This window comes from Gossypium hirsutum, chromosome A10 (assembly GCF_007990345.1).
Source record: "Gossypium hirsutum isolate 1008001.06 chromosome A10, Gossypium_hirsutum_v2.1, whole genome shotgun sequence".
Lineage (NCBI taxonomy): Eukaryota > Viridiplantae > Streptophyta > Magnoliopsida > Malvales > Malvaceae > Gossypium > Gossypium hirsutum.
The window spans coordinates 101,355,341-101,377,704 of NC_053433.1; the positions used below are offsets into that span (position 1 = coordinate 101,355,341).

Genomic DNA, 22,364 nt, shown 5'->3' on the forward strand with positions numbered 1-22,364 from the left:
GAATTGTTTCGTGAAAATTTCGTTTAAAAATTTTATCAGTTGGGCACTCAATTTAGTAAAAAGGACTAAATTGCAATAGGTGCAAAATGTGTGTTCTAGAAGCTAAAGGTGCCTATTTTCTATGAAATTTTAAATTTAATGTCTTTATATGCTAATTAGACCATTTGTTAAGTTAGTGGAAAAAAATGGATATGAAATAAGAGAATTTGTATGTTTTAAGATAGGGGCATTTTGGTCATTTGGTTAATAAATGAATTAATAATCAAAATAAAGCCAAAATTTTTGTCCATCTTCTTCCTCATGGCTGAAACTTGCAATGGAGAACATAGCTAGGGTTTTTCAAGCTCCCAAGCTCGATTGTAAGTCCATTCTAGCCCCGTTTTTAATGATTTTCATGTTTTTGAGATCCTTGTAACCTAATCTAGCTTTTCCAAGGACTATTTTGAAGTATTACCAAAATTTAAAATTTTACCCATGATATATATTTGTGTATAATGAAATTTAAAATTTTACCCATGATATATATTTGTGTATAATGGTAGAAAATGCATGTTTGGTGTTAGATAAACAACTTTTACTAAGTGATCTTTGGTAAAAATGTCAAAAAGGACCTATTTGTAAAAGTATAAAATAATTAGTAAAAGTGTGATTAAGTGGAAATTGTGGGCTGGTATAAGTATGAAAATGGTTCGGCTAGGCTTGGGTTTTGAAAAAATTGAATACATTTCAATTTACGAGCCTAGGGACTAAATTGTAAAAATGTGAAACATTAAGGGAAAAATGTAATTTTCCTATAATATGATTTTTTTGGACTGAATTGAACAATGTGAATATTAAATGAGTTAAATTTGTTATTATAGATTAAGAAAAATGGGGTTCAGACCTAGATCGGGGGAAAAACAAAGTGTTTGACGATTAGGTCAAATTCTACTATTTTTGTACAGAGGTAAGTTTATATGTAAATAATGCATTGATATATTTATGTTTAATATGCTTTAATATTGTATGAATTGTGTGATTGACTCTTTGGACGTATTCAACAAAAGTTTCGACAAGCGAGAAATCCCGATTGAACCTTAAGAACATAATAGGATACGAGTGACATGTCATTAGGAACCCATGTGCTTATGTGATCCGAATGCTGGTTTCGTACGTCCTACTAGTGGCTGGGTAGTCCGGCATGAGATGCGGATACCTGACAGCTTGTGTGAATAGCACTGTGTAGCTACATCCTGATTGACAGCTTGTGTGAGCAGGCCCGTGAATAGCTCGAAAATGAGCTTATATGTATTATGAGATATGAGGTAACTTCGGCTACATATATGGGACTTATGTGCAAGATTTCTGAGTATCTGTTAATATTCCGAGTGTTCAAAAGAAATGTCAAAGTTGAGGAAGACTATGGTTATGTTGCGAGTTGTTACAGGTATGTACGTAAAACTCAAATGTAATGAGCTCGATATGTGATGAACCCTTGGTAAGGTTGTGATTAAGTAAGTTATGACTATAAGATTTTAATAACATTTATGCCAATTTTCATCATGTTAATTGTAGGTTAAATGTGTGGTTATGATACTTATTATTTGCATAGGAACGTACTAAGCTTTATAGCTTACTCCCCTATCTTTCATTTGTCTTATAGTGTTCCCAAGCTATCTCGGAGATCGGAGATCGTCGGAGATCCACTCACACTATCAACAATTATTTTGGTATCAATGAATTCAATGTTTTGGGTTATGACATGTATAGGGGACTTGGTCATTTTGTTATGTGTCATATTTGATTTGGCAAAATGTGCTGGCTTATATTGGTTGAAAGTTCATTTTGTATAAGGCCATTTGAAAATAGCTACTATTGGTATAAATAATTTATATAATGATGCCTTTCATGGATGTGGGAATTTACATGATTTGAGTTGATAAGTATGTGATGTTTGTATATGATAGATGGTAGCATGTGAATGATGTGTTAATGTCTTGGTTGTGGTTGATTTGGTTGTATGTATATGCTTGGATGGGTGCTATGTTATGTTGTGTAGGTGTGAGCATAAAAACACGGTCTGCCCCATGGGCTTGTGTTCCGTCAGTGTGTCCCCTGCACCTTAATTTTGAGAAACAGAATACTTAGAATTGAGTACATGGGCAGAGACGTGGGCATGTGTCTCAGTCGTGGGGATGACAGGGCCTCAGGCACGGGCGTGTGTCCTAGGCATGTGAAGTCTGCACCTATTTTTGTGAAAATTAATTTTCCACACGGCCTAGCACACGGGCATGTGACTTGGCCGTGTGATCTCAATTTGGTCATGAGTTACAAGTCAGAGAGTTACACGGAGTCGGGACACGGGCATGTGACCCCTGTTTAGTGAAAAATTTTCTAAGTTTTGTAAAATCTTCTAAAGTTCTCGATTTAGTCCTGAACCAATTCCAAAGCATGTTTTGGGCCTCATAGGCTTGTATTAGGGACTTTATGAGTTTTTGAAAATGATTTTAAATTGGACAGAAAATTATGGCTTGGAAATGTATGTTTGCTTGTGTTTAAGTCCAGTAATGCCTCGTACCCTGTTCCGGCATTAAATATGGGTAAGGGGTGTTACAATTAACCTTAATGTTTCATGAAATTTCCAATGATGACTATTCATGCTTAACCACTAAGCATTTTAATGGATATTTGTTATATGAGGATCTCCAATTTAAAATTCTATAGCTATTTAATACCTTTAACTATTAGAACTCAACTTCTGCACTTAATGCAATTTAGTCATTTTCATCAAATTAGGTATGTAAACGTTAAAATTTATTAACGAAATTTTTATAATTTATTTCTATCATATAGTAGAACATAAAATAATAATAATATAAATTTTTTGACTTCAAATTTGTGGTCTCAAAACTATTGTTCTAATTTCACTGAAAACAGACTGTTATAGTCCGTGTGGCCCACACGACCACACTCTTGCCATCACATGACTGCGTCTAACACATGGCTAGCCACATTGCCAGGAACACGCCCGTGTGGCATCGATAGTCCCCTTTTTCGGCTTTCGCCGAATCTTATTTTCTCGTGTTTTAGGTAGACACGTGATACGATTTTGATGCGAAACCACTCCTAAGACCACCAAAACCTAAAAATAGAATACTGAAACACCTTTTTAGCCAACAAATTGCAAATCCAACAATGCTCAACCAAGCAATGAGCACATACTTACCACTATCAAACCCGATCACACACAGAGTTTAGACTGTTGGAGCAAAAACCACCGTTTCACCGTCTTCTCCTACACAATACGTTTACAAAGAATCAAATTCCCTACAACACCATTACGCTACTACAACGAAAGTGAATCCAAACAGCTTACCGAAACTGTTACCTAAAGATAAAAGTAACCACTCTTACCCAAATCACCTGAATAACACCAAAATCCAAAGCACAATGCGAAGAACAGAAGAAGTGTGAATAGACTTGAAGGAAAACGAAAGAAAGATAGAAGAAAGAAGTAGATGAGAGACAAAAAGATGGAAATGGCAGAAAAAAATGGAAGAGAGGCAGAAACTGATGTCAGATTTTTGGGAAAGGAGAGAAAATAAAAAAAACAAAATAAAATAAAATTAAGAATAACCAATTTGATTAGTATCCCAACACCCCACTAATAACCACATCCAATAATATCATCCCCACTAACCACATCCAACTACTTTAAACTTCCAACTCTATCGAACCTTTAACAGACAACCGAAACAAAAATTAACACTCACGCTTGCGCAAGGATTCAAACACAAAACCTCCAACAAGCTAACTCCTTGCTACTCAAACCAACAAGCTCATTCTAATATAAGTTTACAAATAATATTACATAAGCCCATCTAACAGGGATAACGCTTAGATAAAAAAATAATAGAATTTTCTAAAAAGTAGAACCTGAACCCAAGACCTTACACACTCTCTCAAAACACTTAACTACTGAAATAGATACTCATTTATGTTAAGATTCACAGAAACAAGATTAACTATTCATGGCATTACATATAATTATAATTATTTATTATAATTATGTTTTTATAGTTGTTTAGGTAATTTAAAACTCCAAGAGTATTTCAAATATTACTGTACAAATTAATTTGAATATATCAAAAGTGGATGTGTAGAATAGGAGGTAAGTAAAAAAAAATATTTATTGTATTTTAATAAAATTTTTCATAAAATATTATTTACTTAAAATATTATTTACATTAAGTATGTTATATTCTTTATCTTTTATTTAAAAAATAAACGCGTATACTACATGCAACACATGAGAGGAAGAAGAATAGTAAATATATATGAGTTAATTGCGGCAAACATCTCAAATTATGATTCTCATTCTAAGTTAGTCCCTAAACTTCAAAACGTTTTAATTATATCCTTAAACAATTGATGTTATATCAATTATGTCATTTTATTATTAAAACTACTAATTTAATTGTTAATGACATGTCCATCTTATGTTGTATAATTTAAAATGAAAATTTAAAAACAAAAGTAACTGGAATAAAGAAAAATAAAGAGACTGAACATAAAGCTTTGGTTAAAAATTTTCAAAAATCTCAAAATTAAGATTTTTACAACATTTATTTTTATAATATTCATGTTTATTTAAATTTTACATTTTTTTAACATTAATCTCATTATAGGTTTTATCATATATGTTCTTTTTTATACAATGCCTAAAACTATCCATTGTCCATCCTAACCCTTAAATTTTACATTTTCAACTTTGCAATATAAGATCTAACATCTCATTTAACCATTAAATTAATGATTTAGTAATGGAAGGACCTTTTGATAGTTAGAGGATGTAAATAACGTTTTAAAGTTTAGGATAAATTTATAATGAATGTTGTAGTTTAGGGATGTATGATGGAATTAATGTTATATATATATATATATTATTAAATCCAATTCCTTTATGGCCTTGTATGGAAACTATGATTTTGGTAAAAAATTTAGATTTGGATTTGAAAATCTAAATTCTTTTTTTGCACATTAAATAAAAAGTTGGATTTAAATTTAGGCAAATCCAAGTCAAATTTCTTAACAGTTTAATTTTGAATTTCAAAATTAAAACTTTGAAAATTTCAAAATCTAAAATTGATTAAAAAAATATGAGAACTTTTTTGTTCTCTCTTCTCTCACATATTCTTCGAAACTCAAACAATAAATAAATAATTTTACTACATCACGAAGCTCAAGGTTTTGTGAATTGGATTGATAGATAAACTGGTCAAATCATCGGTTCTCGATTCAATTGGTTCGATTGAATAAATTATTACAAAATAAAAATATTTAAAAATAGATCAAACTGGTACAATTGTCAATTTGACAGGTTCACGAGACAATCGATCTGACCCCTTATTTCGGGTTGGTACCTCGATTGATTCCCAATCCAATCGGTCCGATCCGATTCTGAAAACAGTGATGAAGCTTCATGCATCTAATTTAATACAATATGAATATTAAAAAATTCAATTGATACCATAGTTTCCACAATTTTAATTTTAAACCCTTGATATTTAGTTTATACCTAAGTAAGTCCACTTATGCCAAGGACAATCGCTTTGACCAGCTAGTTTGGTCCGATTTTCAAAATTAAATTGGTGGTCGAATTGATTAGGCCATCGATTTATTGGTCCAACCAGTTCGATTGGTCCTTCTGGTTCCATTAAATAAATCATTTAAAAATTTATAAAAATAAAAAAATTGGTTCAATAGCCCAATCAATCGATTTGTATCGATTTCCGAGTCAACCGATCTAATGCCTTTCTCTAGACTGATACCTTAGCTGGTTCTCGATCCAATCAGTCGATACAGTCTAGTTCAAAAATAATGTTCAAAATCCTTCTAAATAATTAAATTTTAAAAAAATATTTTTAAAGATTAAAATTAGTTAAAATCAAAATCAAAATTTAAATTATCCAAACAATGAATTTAGAATAATTTAAAATCTTAAACTTTAAATATTTTAATTCTCAAAAAATTTAGAAATAATGAATTTATAAATTATAAATTAAAAATTAAAATTTTAAAATGTAAATCCTTACCAAACGCTATCTTTAGAAGAAGGAAATAATCTTAGGAGAGTTCAATACTTTAACACGCGGATGTTCCAAAAATCAGTTGTGTCACGTAATTAATTACACTTATTGTCTCAATAATTAAAATTTGACATTAATTATTTTAATGGTAAATTGCGCAGGTATTCATCTAATTATTAAAAAAAATTCATTTTAGGCACTTAAAATAAAAAGCTTACAATTTAAACACACATATTACATAATTGGGTCATTTTTATCTCTCCTGTCAAAATCATAAATGACAAGTTAATGTGACAGTTAAAAAGATTGATATAATAATAAATTTAACTTTCAACTTTTACACATTATATCAATTTAGTCATAATTTTAAGAAATTAACTCTCAAAATTTTAAAATATTCTCAATTTGATCCTAATTGTAAGAGAATAAAAAAATATAAATATACATAAATATTTTTAAATAAATATAATTATATTAATATTAAATGAAATAAAAAATCCCCCACCCAACCCCTCTTCCTTTCCTCCTCCTCCACCGCCACCACCTTCCCTCCCTTAGCTAATATAAATCGCAAATCTTCATTCTTTTTTGAATCTCCATCCATTCTTCAATCTTCTGTCATGATAATGGCTCAAAGCCTGAACGATTTATATTAGCTAAGTGGGGGACGGGAACAGTGATAGGGGAGGTCCCACTGAGAGAGAGAGAGAAGGAGAGGGACGGGTGGAAGCGGGGAGATTTTTATTTTATTTAATATTAATATATGTTAGGGTTGTCCCGATTAAGCAACGAACAAGTAAAAATAGTAGAAGAAATTGAGAAGATGAACACACAAATTTAACGTGGAAAAACCCCTCAAAAGAGGATAAAAAACCACGGGCAAAGATAATTTTACTATAATGGCAAAAGAATGAAGAGTACAAAAGATGGAGATAAAAACTAAACCCCGAAAACCCGAAAAACAAAGAACCCTCAAACGTAAACACAAAATTCTCTGAATGTGTTATGAGTTCTAATCTAATGGGTGTCTATTCATTCTAAGATTGTAAAGGAGCCTATTTATAGGCTAAATTAGTAAGTCAAATAAACTATACTAATAAATGCTAAATATATTATACTAATAAATACTAAATCTTCTAGAAAGAAAATATATTTTTGTTTAACTTGACTTGCAAGCAATCTCTTAGAATTTGGGTCACACAATTCTAACAATCTCCACCTTGACACGAATTCTTTCAATGCCATCTTTGCCAAAACCCTCCACGGGCCTATCTTGAACTATGCAGGAAATTAACTGAGTCGAATCTATGCTTAGAAGCTGGAAGACTTCTAGCCTTCGACTTGTGCACTGCCAAATCAAAACTAACCCGGGTTTGATTTTCACGAATACAGTGCCCTAACTTTTCAAAACCTGCATCCAAAAGAGAACCTCTCTTCAACGAAACGGTCATACCTTTTTCCCTCCTATGACCAAGTTGCCTCCGCTTCAAATGAGTTGACTTTGACTCCGTAACGGACGAGGGACGTCCGATTTCACCGGTCACTGTAGAACCTTCCAGAATATAAAGACTGCCGGTTCTTTTACCTTTTAACAAAATGAGAGCTCCACGAGATACTTTAATGTCGCTCGACTCGATGTTGATTCTGCGTCCTTTCAAGTCTAAAATACTCAAGGAGATGAGATTCTTTCGTAAATCAGGTACATACCTGACATCTGAGAGTGTCCTAATCGTCCCATCGTGTATCCTAATTTTAACAGTACCAATACCGATTATTTTACTAGATGAATCGTTTCCCATGTGCACAACTCCACCTTCAACTGAACTGTATGTGGAGAACCATTCTCTATTGGGACACATGTGGAAAGAACATCCTGAATCTAGGATCCACTCAGACGTAAGCTTGGAGTTATCGCTCGTTGACACTAACAAGAAATCATCACCGCCTTCATCGACCAAATTAGCACCAGCTACATCTTCCTCGTTACTCTCAGCAGCTCTTTTATTTTGCAGTTTATAACAATCTGCTTTGACGTGACCTAACTTTTTGCAATAGCGACACCTTTTGTCTTGTTTTTTGATGCTACCAAAACGGAAGCTTGTCTATCTGCTTTGCTATTCAAATCAAACTCATTGTCGAGTTTGTCTCTACTCAACAAATGACCCTTCACATCTTCGAACGAGAGTTTGTCTCTGCCATAAATCAGGGTCTCCTTGAAAGACTTGTATGAAGAGGGTAAAGAGCACAATAATAGCATAGCTTGATCTTCATCGTCAATATGAACCTCAACGTTCTTTAAATCATTTAAAAGAGTAATGAATTAACTGATGTGATCTTTAAGAAGCTCACCTTCGTTCATGCGAAACGTAAATAGACGTTGTTTCAACACTAAACGGTTAGCCAGAGACTTAGTCGCATAAAGAGTTTCTAACCTTTTCCACAAGGCGAATGAGGTCTTCTCCATCAATACCTCCTGCAATACTGTATTCGCGAGGCACAACTGGATTGCAGACAAGGCCTTTTCATCAAGCTCTTCCCATTCTGTTTGATTTAGATTCTCAGGCTTTTTCCCTGTAACAACCTTTTTCAAGCCATTTTGAACTAGAATTGCCATCATCCGAACTTGCCACAGATTGAAATTTGTCTCACCATCGAACTTCTCAATTTCAAACCTTGTTGCTGCCATCTCTGACCGGGCTGATCTATGAAAGTTAAACTAGCTCTGATACCACTTGTTAGGATCATCCCGATTAAGCAACGAACAAGTAAAAATAGTAGAAGAAATTGAGAAGATGAACACACAAATTTAATGTGGAAAAACCCCTCAAAAGAGGATAAAAAACCACGGGCAAAGATAATTTTACTATAATGGCAAAAGAATGAAGAGTACAAAAGATGGAGATAAAAACTAAACCCCGAAAACCCGAAAAACAAAGAACCCTCAAACGTAAACACAAAATTCTCTGAATGTGTTATGAGTTCTAATCTAATGGGTGTCTATTCATTCTAAGATTGTAAAGGAGCCTATTTATAGGCTAAATTAGTAAGTCAAATAAACTATACTAATAAATGCTAAATATATTATACTAATAAATACTAAATCTTCTAGAAAGAAAATATATTTTTGTTTAACTTAACTTGCAAGCAATCTCTTAGAATTTGGGTCACACAATTCTAACAATATAATTATATTTATTTAATGTTAATATAAATATTAATACAAAATTTAAATTTATTATATATATTTTAAATATTTTCGTATTTATATATATATTTGATTTTTTAGAATTAGGATCAAATTGAAAACATTTGTAAATTTTGAGGGTTAATTTTTTAAAATTATGACTAAATCGATATAATGTATAAAATTTGATAGCTAAATTTGTTATTATACCAATTCTTTAGTTGCCGCATCAACTTCCCGTCTGTGATTTTAACGCAAGTGATTAAAATGATTGAACTATGTAAGTTGATATTTAAATTGCAAACTTTTTTTTATTATTTTTGGTGCTTAAATAAAAAAATTTGATAGTTGTGTGACTATCTGTGTAGTTTCCCCTTATTTTAAATATTTTAATAATTAAATTTTATTTAAAATATTTAAAAACTAAATTTTATTAATTAATTAATAGAAAATTATCTCATATGTTGTTTGTGGAGTTTTTTTTTGTTCGTATTCCACAAGCGGGTTTAAGGTATAATAAGTATCTTATAGAGTGTAATAAAGATAAGTAAATATATAAATAAATGTGACATTTATCACACCCTCAACTCGCTTGTGGAGTCTGAAAAACTCCACATGTGTTGCATCAGATGATTACCCTTGATTAATTTCCTTTGAAGCTTTAATTGATTTACCTTTTATTTTTATGTATTATTCAATTGAATTGGGACCTAATTAAAGAGTAACACCAACTCAATAAACTCCTTAAATATATTAATATATGTGAATTAAAAGCAACGTGATTATTGAAACAATCAAATATATGATAAAACCCCACCTATGAAACAGACCCTAAAGCATGTCACTTATACTCATAACTCTATCTAACACTATTAATTTTCTCTTTGATAATCATTTAATCATATTAAATTTCAATTAATTTCACAACTTCATAATACATATGTATTCATGTTCAACATATATCAACCAAATGCAATTTAGATAATAACACATTAACTCAATAAAACATATAATTTCGTATTCTCACATAAATATTCGAGTTTATACACACTTCCTAACATTATTTAACTATACCAAAAGTTAGCATAAGATTACCACAAATAGCAAATATGTGTTTACATTTCGATATATCACTTCTGCATTAATTCATAAATAACACAAGTAATGATACCATAATATAACCATCACATATATATACAGAATATATATCCAACCAATTTACCAATATAGATAGCATCGTATTATCCTAATGCAAACATTTATATACATACCTTGGCTTAATCTGATCAAATCGAGTAGTCGAACTTGTCCTTGCTTCGATTCATGTTTGGTTTCAATATTATTTGTTTATAATTTGGCTAACTAATAAAGTACAAACTTCAATTACAAGGAAACAAACCATATTTGTAGCTCGTTGTCTGATTTCGCCTTCGCCCCTCGTCAACTCGACCTCGTCTCAGTTACGTTCGATGATTCGATTACAAAAACAACATTACTTCCTCATTTAATAAATATGTATCTAACATTTAAGTATATTTGTTCATTTTATAATTTAGTCTCTTTTTAATTTTAATGTCTGAAATTCTCGTATTTCATAATATATCCGATCGAATCTAAATTTAAATTCACAAATATAGTATAGGGACCTCATATTACCATTATTCACTAACAAGCCTCAAGGTTGTGATCCTTTACAAATAGGTCCCTAACAACACATGATTAAATCAAATAATCTAAACTTATTTCAAGCCTAATACAATATTTTCCACCGCCTTTCTAAGGTATTCTTTCCTTAAACTAACTAATATCATTCATGCATGAGTTTGAGATATTAGTATCAAATTTCTAAAACTTTTCAACTATGGAAATTCAACCAAAACATCAACAATTCAATAATCTAAGGATCGGCTTGAAAAATCTAACCTTAAAATAAATAAATAAAAATTCATTAAAATCCAAGTGGGAAATCACTCTTACCTTAAGCAATGGTGTACGGCAATGGAGGCGAAAATTAAGAAAATTTCTTTCTTCTTCCTTAATGGTTCAGTTAGTAAAACATAGTGAAGATGAAAACTTATTTTATTTTATTTTTCATCCTCTCTCCCACTGCGGTATACACACTTTTCTATTTAAGCTTAATTAACTTAAATACAAACCTAATCAATGGCTCACATCTTACTATACATGCATTAGTGAATTTGATGGTGTAGATCACCATAATACACTAAGCAATTATTAAATTATGGTATTATTACACAAAAGTCCAAGGTTTATTTGTTAACAGAGTCCTCTAGCCTTGCTTCAATTAAAACTCTTTAATAACAATATTTACGATTTAGTCCCTGTACTAAAATTTTACAATCAATCTAATTAATTCCACTTAATAATTTTGCTCTTATTTTCATAATTGATACATTATTATTTAAAATTTTCAATTAATTTGATTTAAGAAATTTGATATGAGAAATCAATTTTTTTATGTTACTGAAAATCGAATCGTTAAAAAAAAAAGCATTATTAGTAAAGAGTACACATAAGCTTTTACAAAAGATCTCAATTGCTTTCGAGGTAAAGCAAAGGTTTAGTTTTGAGCATTACTTTGAAAAGGGCTTAAAAACTACATGAAGGTCGACAAAAAGTCTTTAAGTGTTAAGTACATACCTTCAAGGACATAAGCTTATCACTGACAGATTCCTAGTTGCACTGTTTCCCTTATTCATGACATTTATGCTGAATTTCTGAAGAGTTTTTTTCAGCCGATACCATCGTATTTCCAGATTATCTTGTCCATAGTACATCAGTCCTGCGGATGTGAAAATTTCTGACAAAGAACGATTAGTCATAGGTTCCCATTCCCACTTCCAGATCTAAAGTTCTTGCCATTCTTCTTTCTTGATTCTTCTACTACTGCTTCCTTCTTTAGCCCATATCTGGCTCGAACCCCAAACCATACAGATCCATCTTGCCTATTGGTTTCAAAGCTCTGGTCATCACTGCATGTACTTGCCAAACCTTTTCTAGTTCAAGCTCCATTTCCAAAACTCAGCTTGATCCTCGTCTCGTTTCTCTTGGTTAACTTAGGCACAGGAATCCTATTCCCTTCAGCAACAAAAGTGATATTGACAAATTTTAGAGATCGAAAAGAGCATTCGAAAGCATCTCCATTTACCTCTATATAGTGCGCATCATTAGAAGTAGATGCCCAAATGTCTAACTCTGATATCTTCGAACGTCATTCGCTTTGCACAACCAGAAGTCAAGCTAAAATTCTTTTGGAAGATTGAAATTAAATTATAAATTTTTAGAGGGATTAAAATATAATTTTATTATTGTATGAATTAACAATTTTACAATTTCTAGAAAGGCTAAACTATTAAGTTACCATTTTTGAACAACTTAAAATTTTACAATTTCAAAAGAAAAAAATTATCATTTTTAAGCCAATTCCCTTATTTGTCTATATTTACGAACTTAGTCAACTAACATCCGACTTACCACGTGCATCATTATGCGAGTCAATTGTGGAAAGTTAGGTTATAGTAGGTGAAATGCTGCTAAGAACTTGGACTACCTTGTCAATTTTATATACTATTATACACACACAAAACAAAAGCTCGCAACTTGAGCTTTGAATCTAAATTTTATTTTATTTTATTGTAATTTTTTAATGCTTGTTACTTCAACCATGCGTATTAAATATACTACAAGCATCTTGTTTTGTTAGAAAGAAAACATAGAAAACACGAGTAATGTTCTACCCCCAAATGTCCTCTTCAATTTTACTTCTAATTTGGTTTAGAAGGATCAAATTATCTTAATTTGAGATAAGAATAACAAAATAAATACAATTAAAAAATTTTAATATTGCCAAAAAAAATTATTTGGAGTAGTGATCAGAACTCTCATCTAACACTTAAATATACATGTTCATCTCAATTTTTTTTTCTTAATATTGTATTGATAAAATAAATTTATTACTCCAATGGGTTTCTTAGGGGTTTCTTAGGGGCCAATGGTTTTTATAATTGAGATTAATTAAACTCAACTTCTTCCAATAATGTTTAGATTCTAAATTGATTTTAAACTCTAAAATATCAATATTAACGTATTAATAAGGTTATTATATCAATTTATCCTTCAATTTAAACATTATCTGTCAGTTCATATTTTTAAAATATCAGTATTATATAAATAATGTCCTTATTAAATTTTGGATTTTGACATATTAAAAGAAAGGGCAATATTATTAAATTTAAGAAGGATATTTTTCAACATGTTATGTCTAATCTGTCTATGTGACAGGTACATGGTTGTTTTAAATATGCTTAATGAAGAATCCAAACAAACATTTAATGTATAAAAACAAAAAGTTACACTAGAAAAAAAATCTAATTGATATGCTACTTTATTTTGATGACTCAAGTAAAATAATTTAAAGGTTATTAACTAACTTAAAATTAAATTATAATTTAGAAACATTAGGTGTAATCATCCTATGTATGTTCTGAAAATATAAGAAAAACTAACTTCAAAGACATATTTTAATCCTGAAGTCATCAAGGGGTAAAAAGACAAATATCCTATCGTTTTCAAGATTGATTTTCAATAATATAAAAAAAGAGCACCCAGTTTTTCGTTCTACAGTCATAATCAGAGGAGAATTAAAAACTTGTTATTCAACCACAAATTAAACATATCACATGGGCGAGCTGCTGCTTGCTTCCTTGGCCAAAAAGATAGGCTGCACCATAAAAGCGAGGTGTTAAATCATTGTGACATGTTTAAACTTGGGTTTATGAAATTTTTTACCCTTTGCAAACAGTTATATTTTACTACTTAAATTTAATAATCATATTTATTTTAATCTTTAAATTTTGAGAAAATATAAAATTTTTAACTATATAATATTTTAGGATTGTACCACGTTAAAATATCATGTTATTAAATTAAATTATTTTTTAGGTGTTGATATAATATAATATTAAAGTGTTATGTTATTAAACTACTAAAAATTAAAGTAGACCTGACTGTCAAATTTAGGGTGCAAAAGTTATATTAACCCATTAAACTTCAATACAGAAAGAAAGGCGGCAGGATAATGCAAGCTGACTTTACCATTAATCTTCAATTAGAAACTTGAATTTAACTCTCCTGAAGACTTTATATTTTATGTTTTCTGTAATTATGAACCTGCTAACTGCAGAGGGTACAAATGGGACATTTAGCATACAAGCCGACTCAAAAAGGATTAAATGAATTCATCACTTAATTTCCTGCTCGAGGAAGCTAAGTTATATTAATTTTCAATTTAAGCAGCTCATAAGCCTAATTATGTTTGTTTGTTTTTTGTTTGAAAATGTATTTTTAATAGATTATTACTTTATCCAAGAAAATTATATATATAGAACGAGCTTCAACTTGAGTTTGAATATAAATTAACGTATAAATAAGATTAATTGAGCTGAATTTAAATAGTGCAATTTTATTTTAAGCTAAACCTTTAACTTCTCATTATTTAAGCTTGGCTAGACTTTCCTTGATTACAACTTAGGATTGAGCCATTGAGATTTTCTAACGATGGTGGTGGTGGTGGTGCACTGGTAAGCATTAGTCTCGTATAGAAGCGTAGCCAAAAATTTTATGTTATTAGAGGATTAAGATAAAATTATAAAATTTTTAGAAATTAAAATTAAAAATTTATATTAAAAAAAGTTTACATTAAATTATTAATTTTTTAAAAGGGTTAAATGTTTTTTTTTCGAGCTAAAGAAACTTAAATTGAATATTAATATTTAGAAGGGGTAAAAAATCACAATTTTTTCATCAGACCAAGAGGTTAAAAGGGCTGAAATTAATGTATTAATTTTATAGAGGGAGAAAAGAGAACAAAAATTTCCATTTACTCAAAGGGCCCATGCCTCCCCTGGGTTCGCCACTTGTCATGCGGCCATCGGTTTCAAAAAGAGTTGAAAGTTAGGTCAATTTCATCAAACAAGTTGAAAGTTTGTATGTATGGAAGTCCAAAAAAATAATCTTAAACCAATCAACTGCAAGTATTATATGGCGTCCATCTATGTTTACGTACAACGGATATTGTATATATAAGTGGTTATTTGCTGAATTAACTCATTAAGTTGAAGCTCAACACTGACAACAAAAAAAGATTTCGGGTGTTTGGTTCTTCATTTAAGAAAAAAAAAAAGAAAGAGAAAAGGATGGGGAAATTAATTTCCACATGGGTTGGATTGTTTTTGATGATACTTGTGTTTACCATATGGATAGCAGAATGCCGAAAACTTGAGAGGGAGACCCTGGGCGTTGGTATTGGTGGAGGTGTTGGTGGTGGTATAGGAATTGGAATTGGAGGTGGTGGTGGAATAGGTGGAGGTATTGGTGGTGGAATAGGTGGAGGTATAGGAGGTGGAATTGGTGGAGGCATAGGAGTTGGAGGTGGAGCTGGCGGTGGAAAAGGTGGAGGCCGAGGACATGGAGGCGGTGCTGGTGGTGGTTCTAAGGGTGGAGGACATGGAGGTGGAAGTGGAAGAAGTGGTGATGGTGGCGGCGGCTATGGAGGTGGAAAAGGAGGAGGGGGATTTTAGTGGCAAAATGTGCATGCTAAAAATATAGTCAACTTGTAACCGTGGCTGTTAATGATGGTGTGTTTGCCAATGATTTGTCATACTGCCATATATAAATATTAGAGAGCAAAATGAAAACAATGCTCCTACCATAAACTTCTGTTCTGTCTCCAAATCCCAAAAATGAAATTCGTATGCCTTCGTATTACTAAGATTTAACACCAAAATAACATAACACCCATATATTGGGATTAAATTCAAATTTTTATATTTATAATATAATATTTTTGTCACTAATTTAAAATATTATTGCCAAAATACAACGAATTTAATGCTTATATTATATTTTGATTTACAATTTTAACATATTTGATAAGCAAAAATATTTGATAAAGTGTTAGTAGAGTTTTTAGATTTTACAAATAAAATTAAGGGATTGATAAATATTTTATAAAAATATAATAAAATATTAATAAAAACACAAATTACAGTTTTTTTTTGTCTACTATTTATAAAATAAAGAAAAAAAACCCTACCGATATACTTGCCGGTTTAATAATTCATGATGGTTAGCTTAATTTTGGTGTCTCACGTGGGTGACAACTCAAAACGTTTAAAAATGTAATCAAGCACGAGAAGCACGAGTTGCAATTTGTGGGATAAATTTTAGCTGTCTTGATTTTATAAGAATGAAACAGGGCAAGTTTAAATTTTGAGAAACGTACTTGATGAAGAAAGTAGTAAAATTTGGTAATATATTAATAATGTTTTCCATAAGTGTATGTACACTTATTATAATTCTGTATCTGTAAAATCTTATTTATTTTTGTAAAAAGGAAAAGTGTGGTAATATCTTTTAAATTGGGTTACAACTCAATACATTGACCAATATAATTGCATATTCTGAGCCGTTCTTTACTTGGAAACCTGTAGGTCTTAAATCTGCAGGGCTTGCTTGGGTGATAGGAAACTTTAAAACTTTTTGAAGGAAAAATATGTGGACAGGGGGTTGTTCATAAGCATTTAGACTCAATACCAACCATTTGGTTGCCCTTTTCTCATCAGCAATTTCCAGTTCTGATGGCAGGTAAAGATAATTCTTCAATCCAAATGGAGAAAATCACAATTAAATGATGAATGGAACGGGTGAGGATTCAGAAAGCAAATGCTAGCTCAGCAGAATCCCACAGTTTCTTTTAATATACTCACGCTATAAATTTCTAAATATAGAGCCTGTTTGATGAAATATAGATGAGCTTAATTCATTGCGGTGGGGTAATTCAATTCTCACCTTATTGTTGTCACGTTCGGATGGTATAGTTTTTGACAGCCTTTAAAGTTTACATCTTTTAATAATCATTAATGGAAAAGTAGTATAAATAATGTTCTCCCATGCAACACTACTTCATTTTTGTTTTTCACAGCAGCTATAATCTTTCTTGGTCTTTATTAGCTGTATCTGCCTGCAATTATAAGTTCTTTTATTATGAGAAGAACTATAGTTGTGGTATTCTTCATGTTTCAATGTTTTAGTTTTAATGTTAAAGGTTTCGGCCTTTCATATAATTTCTATGAGAAATCGTGCCCACAAGTTGAGGACATTGTCAGAAATGGCCTTCAGCCTATATTTCTCACCGATCCCACTTCTGCATCTGCGTTGTTAAGGCTTATGTTTCATGATTGTCAAGTTCAGGTACCGACGTTTGTAGTACACTGATTTACAACCATTCTTTGTTGATGGTTTACAGTTTTGGTTTTACGATTATAATTTAGAGAGGCATAATAAAACTTGAGTTTCTTGCATGCATCAAAAACAGTCTTTATGTCACATTCTTTATTTTTTTTTATAATTTGCTGGTGCACTAAGGATGTGAAACATTTGACATTTAATTTTGTTTACCTCAGGGATGCGATGCTTCCATTCTAGTTGATCCAGGAAATGGAAATGAGGCAACAGAGATGGCTTCTAGTAAGAATTTGGGGATAAGAAAGAGAGAGATAGTAAGCATGGTTAAATCAATGGTGGAAGCTCAATGCCCCCAACAAGTCTCATGTGCCGATATTCTGATATTGGCGGCTCGAGAGGCCGTGGCGGTGACAGGAGGGCCACGGATAAAAGTCCCATTGGGACGGCGGGATTCGTCTCACGCCCCTAGCCATCGACTGCCAGACGCATTGCTCCCTCCTGCAACAGCTGGAGTCTCTGAAATGCTTAATATTTTCACCAACAAAGGAATGAACCTTGAAGAATCTGTCGCCGTTTTGGGTATGTCTTCAACATAAGCATTTAATTTAAAGGATATATCTTGGTTACTTGTATTTTAAGCTTGGATCTAACAGGTAAAAATATAACGTTTAAATCTGTAATTTTTAAGTTCATTATATATATGTATACATTATGTTAAATCCAAACTATATTAATGAGTTAATGATGCATTTGTGTTCAAAATATAATCCACATAGTTGATATTTAATATTCAAATTGATGGTTAAGTTAATGAAACAACTTAAATAATAGGGTTAAATCAAAAAATAGTATTTAAATTATACCATTTTACCCAAAGCATAAAACCGTGTTGTCACATATAGTACTAAACTATATTCCGTTATCTCAAGTGATATCCAAATTATACTTAATTATCCAAATTATCTTAACCATTAAAAAAATCTCTTAATCAATCACCTAGTGACACATGACATTTTTAAAATTAAAAAAATCCCCCTCAAAAAATTAAATGTTATTACCTTTTAAGATCTTTTATAAACATATTCGTCTTTTTATTTTATACTTAAGAATTCTGATGACGAAAAAATTTAACAAGCTGTCGGAAAACTCTTCCAAACCTAGTTTCCAGCAACAAAACTCGATTCCGACGAGTTTTTTTTTCTTTCTATTTTTAAATTTTAATTTCGATTCCTTTCTTACCCTCAATTCAAAAACCATATATGTATTGTTTTTCTTAAAAATAATTCTTTCCTTTTTTTTATATATTTTGCATTAAATAATTAACGATGCTCAACAATTTACTATGAAAACAACCCAAATAAAGCATGGAACTCATATATTATGAAGAAGATGAGTAAATAAAAAGGTAAGAGTATTGCAAGTTATATAACAGTTAAAAGAAAGTGTATTAAAAGAGTTGGGAGGGAGTTTTAATTTAATTAAATTTAATTCTACTCTTTTAATTTAATGTTAATTTAAAAATACTATGTGGGTTAAATACTAACTTAGGAAAAAAAATATAATTTAAGTATGATTTTATGATTTAAACTTAAATAAATGATAATATTTTTACAATTCAATTAAATATTTATAAAATTTAAAAGGAATATAGAATTTGACTTATTTCTCCAATATGGAAATATGACACTACTATCTTTGGTTTTGCAGGTGCTCACACGCTCGGCATAACGCATTGTTCAAACCTTCAGAACCGTTTATACGGTCGTAACAACGATGAGCTTAGAGGAATGGAACCTGGTTTTGCTGCATTTTTGAGGTTAACTTGTCAGAAAGGACCCTTAACCTCAAATTTAAGCTTCGTTCTGAATGACCCGACGCCGTTTTCGTTTGACAATGAATACTATGTAAATGCAATGAGAGGCCGAGGAGTACTAAAAATAGATGCTGAAATGGTATCAAACCCCAAAACAGCACATGTTATGAAACATTTCTCCATGAATGAGGCTGATTTCTTCCGAGCATTCTCTTCTGCCTTTGTGAAGCTATCTCGCTATGGAGTTCTGACCGGGAAACAAGGTGTTATTAGAAAGAATTGCAACCAACTAAGCTGATTAGAAATTGTTGGGTTCCTTATTCACATCTACAATAGTGAACCTTTTATTCTTTCTAATCTAACTTTGATTGTTGATAAATAGTTTATCATCTTTGAATTATGTTTTTCCACTTTTTACTCAGTAAATTATGGCTAATATACCCAAAAGAAAATTTAAAGCTGGATAAAAAATAACAAAAACGGTATCAATAATTGTAAAATTAGAATCAGTGTACGATATATATTTTGATACAAACAAAATAATAATGGTAACCTAAATTGAAGTAAGAATACAAAATGACAATTATAGATATTATATTAAAATTTCAGCCTAAAACTTAATTGAAAATTTAATAATTATTAAAATTATCAAAATAAATATTGCATATTAATTCAGATATTTAAATTGATTTATATGTCACATCCTAAAATTGGGTCTAGAAGTTTTGAGGGTAAATTAGGAATTTTGGCTCAGAATGGGTTTAGAAATTTTGAATTGTGGTAACTCGAAATTATTTTTGTTTATGACTTTTGAAAATTAAATTAATTTTTGAAAACAATGCTGAAAAAACTTTCAATTTTGAAATAAAAACTTATCTATAAAATGGTTTAAATTATGAGTTTTAAAAGGCAATTAAACCAAAATTTAATTTTCACCCTATTTGTCCATTTCATATTTATAAAACCCATGTTAGTCTCTCCACCATATTTTTGTTTTGTCGTCCATTGCATTCCAAAGCTCCTCTCATTCAATTTTGTTTCACAATTTAATTCTTAGATTTCTATCATTCCCCAAGCCATAAATCTCCATAGTATTTTAAGAAAGATATCCAAGAACACCATAGATTTATTCATTGTTGAATTTTTGGATTTTTTCAGTTTTCGATCAAACGTTCAGTTTTTTGTCAAATAAGGTAACGATCCGATTCCTTATCAGTTTTTGATGTTATTTGATCTTTTAATTTGAGTTTTTAGTCGTTAAATCGCATGTTTTAAATACAAGCTGAAAATAAGATTGTTAATAGTAGATTTTGGAATTTTGAGTAAAAAACGTGGTTTCAAAGTGTTTTTCAATTAGTTTTGACATAATAGAAGGTTTCTAAACTTAGTTTAAAGTTTCGTTGAAGATTTTCAACATTATAATGAATTTTCGTGAAAATTGTCATAAACATGTCGAAAATTCTGATACCATGAATTGGGTAGTTTTGAGTAGTTTGAAGGTTGGGAATTGTTCTTAAATGTATAATTAGATGATTGGAATAGATTATAGGCTATGAGTATGAGTAAAGATTAAGATATTTGAGTTTCAAGTTTGCCTATCAAAATTTCAGTTTCATGAATAATATAGCTTAGACTTACGTTTTTGGTTGGTTTAGGTGAGTTTTTGGTTGATTGTTGATTGTGTTGTTGTGTGATTTACCTTGTTGAAGCTTCGAAATCATTAGGACCTTCAAATAGTAATTAAGTCATTCAATATAATCCTATTTTATTTCATGGTAACCATTATATATTCTTTCATAAAAAGTCAATTACTATCAAGTAGTAATTAAGTTATTCAAAAAGATGAACGACTCACGATTACATTTACTTTTCATCAACCATGTAATGCCAGTAAAAAGATATCATTTAGCCATGTCTCGGGTTATGAATTCCATTGTTTTGAATGACACTACATATTGAAGAAGTCGTATACCCAACGCACCAGCTTTCAGTTCCTTATCTATTTAAACGCATGCTTTTACTTACATCAAAGTATACGAGTCACGCATGAATAGTCCATATCCATTTAGGATTTAGTTATGCCACACTATAAATGTCACAAGTGAATAAATCCATAAATAGATTCAAGATCTATTCTTCTTGGGTCTAATTTGATGTACTGTTAGCCCAGTTAGTCACATCTATGTCTCTATCTTCTAAAATTCATTTGCTCTGATACCCAAGACAAAGCATTTCCCCAATTGGACTTGATAGACAGCATATTAGTCTTTCAATTGATTTGCTCATTTCTGATTAGATTAAGGACATGTTTAGGTTCGTCTACTAATATAAGTTGTCTTTCCATATTATGATCCAACCATGTAATATTCCTTAATATGGTTTAAAATTAGATAACCAGTAAGCTAATATTTGCTTCTATTTTGCTTTGCATGCAAAATCCATATGAGGAAAATTGTACAAATTATATTAATTTAATCCATTAATTTGTTTTATTAACCGATCTGTTAAAAAAAATTACAAGTTTACAAACGAATATACTACACTCAGGGCATCAGATCCAACAATATTGAACTTGGGCATTGTTAAATTCCAAGCATTAGTGAAAATTTCCTCCATTTGGTTAATCAATTCTTTCCTTAGCTTTTAGTTCTTTTTTTTATTTTAATTTTTGAATCCTAATCAATATAGTTCTTTATGCTTTAGTTTTCATTATGATGGTTGAGTAATCGGTTATAAAATTTATTATGAAGCTTAATAGTTATGTGAGTTTGGTTTATATGGTGAAATGATGATATGCATGAGTAAATGTGTTAATTGATGAGCTTAACATGTTCAAGCTAGATAAACTTTTGTGTGTGTATGTGTGTGTGCAGGTTAAGGAAAATGGAGAGTGACCTTTATTGAAATTAAGTCAATTAGCCCTGTTAAGTATGTAAGATTCTATAATTAATTAGATGGATCTAAATACATAATAAATATATATAATATTTGAAAAAGTAAACATGAATATTTCAACAATAGGTTTAAGATCTAA

At 30.7% G+C, this 22,364-nt stretch overlaps 2 protein-coding genes across 2 annotated transcripts; both read left to right on the top strand.

The window, feature by feature from the left end:
- Window positions 1-15,467: 15,467 nt before the first annotated feature.
- On the top strand, window positions 15,468-15,851 carry LOC107895486 (glycine-rich cell wall structural protein-like). The gene has a single exon (XM_016820756.1). The coding sequence runs from the start codon at window positions 15,468-15,470 to the stop codon at window positions 15,849-15,851; it is 384 nt and encodes a 127-aa protein (XP_016676245.1).
- A 1,386-nt stretch (window positions 15,852-17,237) lies between these two features.
- Window positions 17,238-19,726, top strand: LOC107895961 (peroxidase 29). The gene is made up of 3 exons (XM_016821145.2): window positions 17,238-17,523; window positions 17,736-18,096; window positions 19,225-19,726. Exons 1-3 carry the CDS (start codon window positions 17,317-17,319, stop codon window positions 19,626-19,628), a joined length of 972 nt encoding a protein of 323 aa, XP_016676634.1. The 5' UTR covers window positions 17,238-17,316; the 3' UTR covers window positions 19,629-19,726.
- The last annotated feature ends 2,638 nt before the right edge of the window (window positions 19,727-22,364 follow it).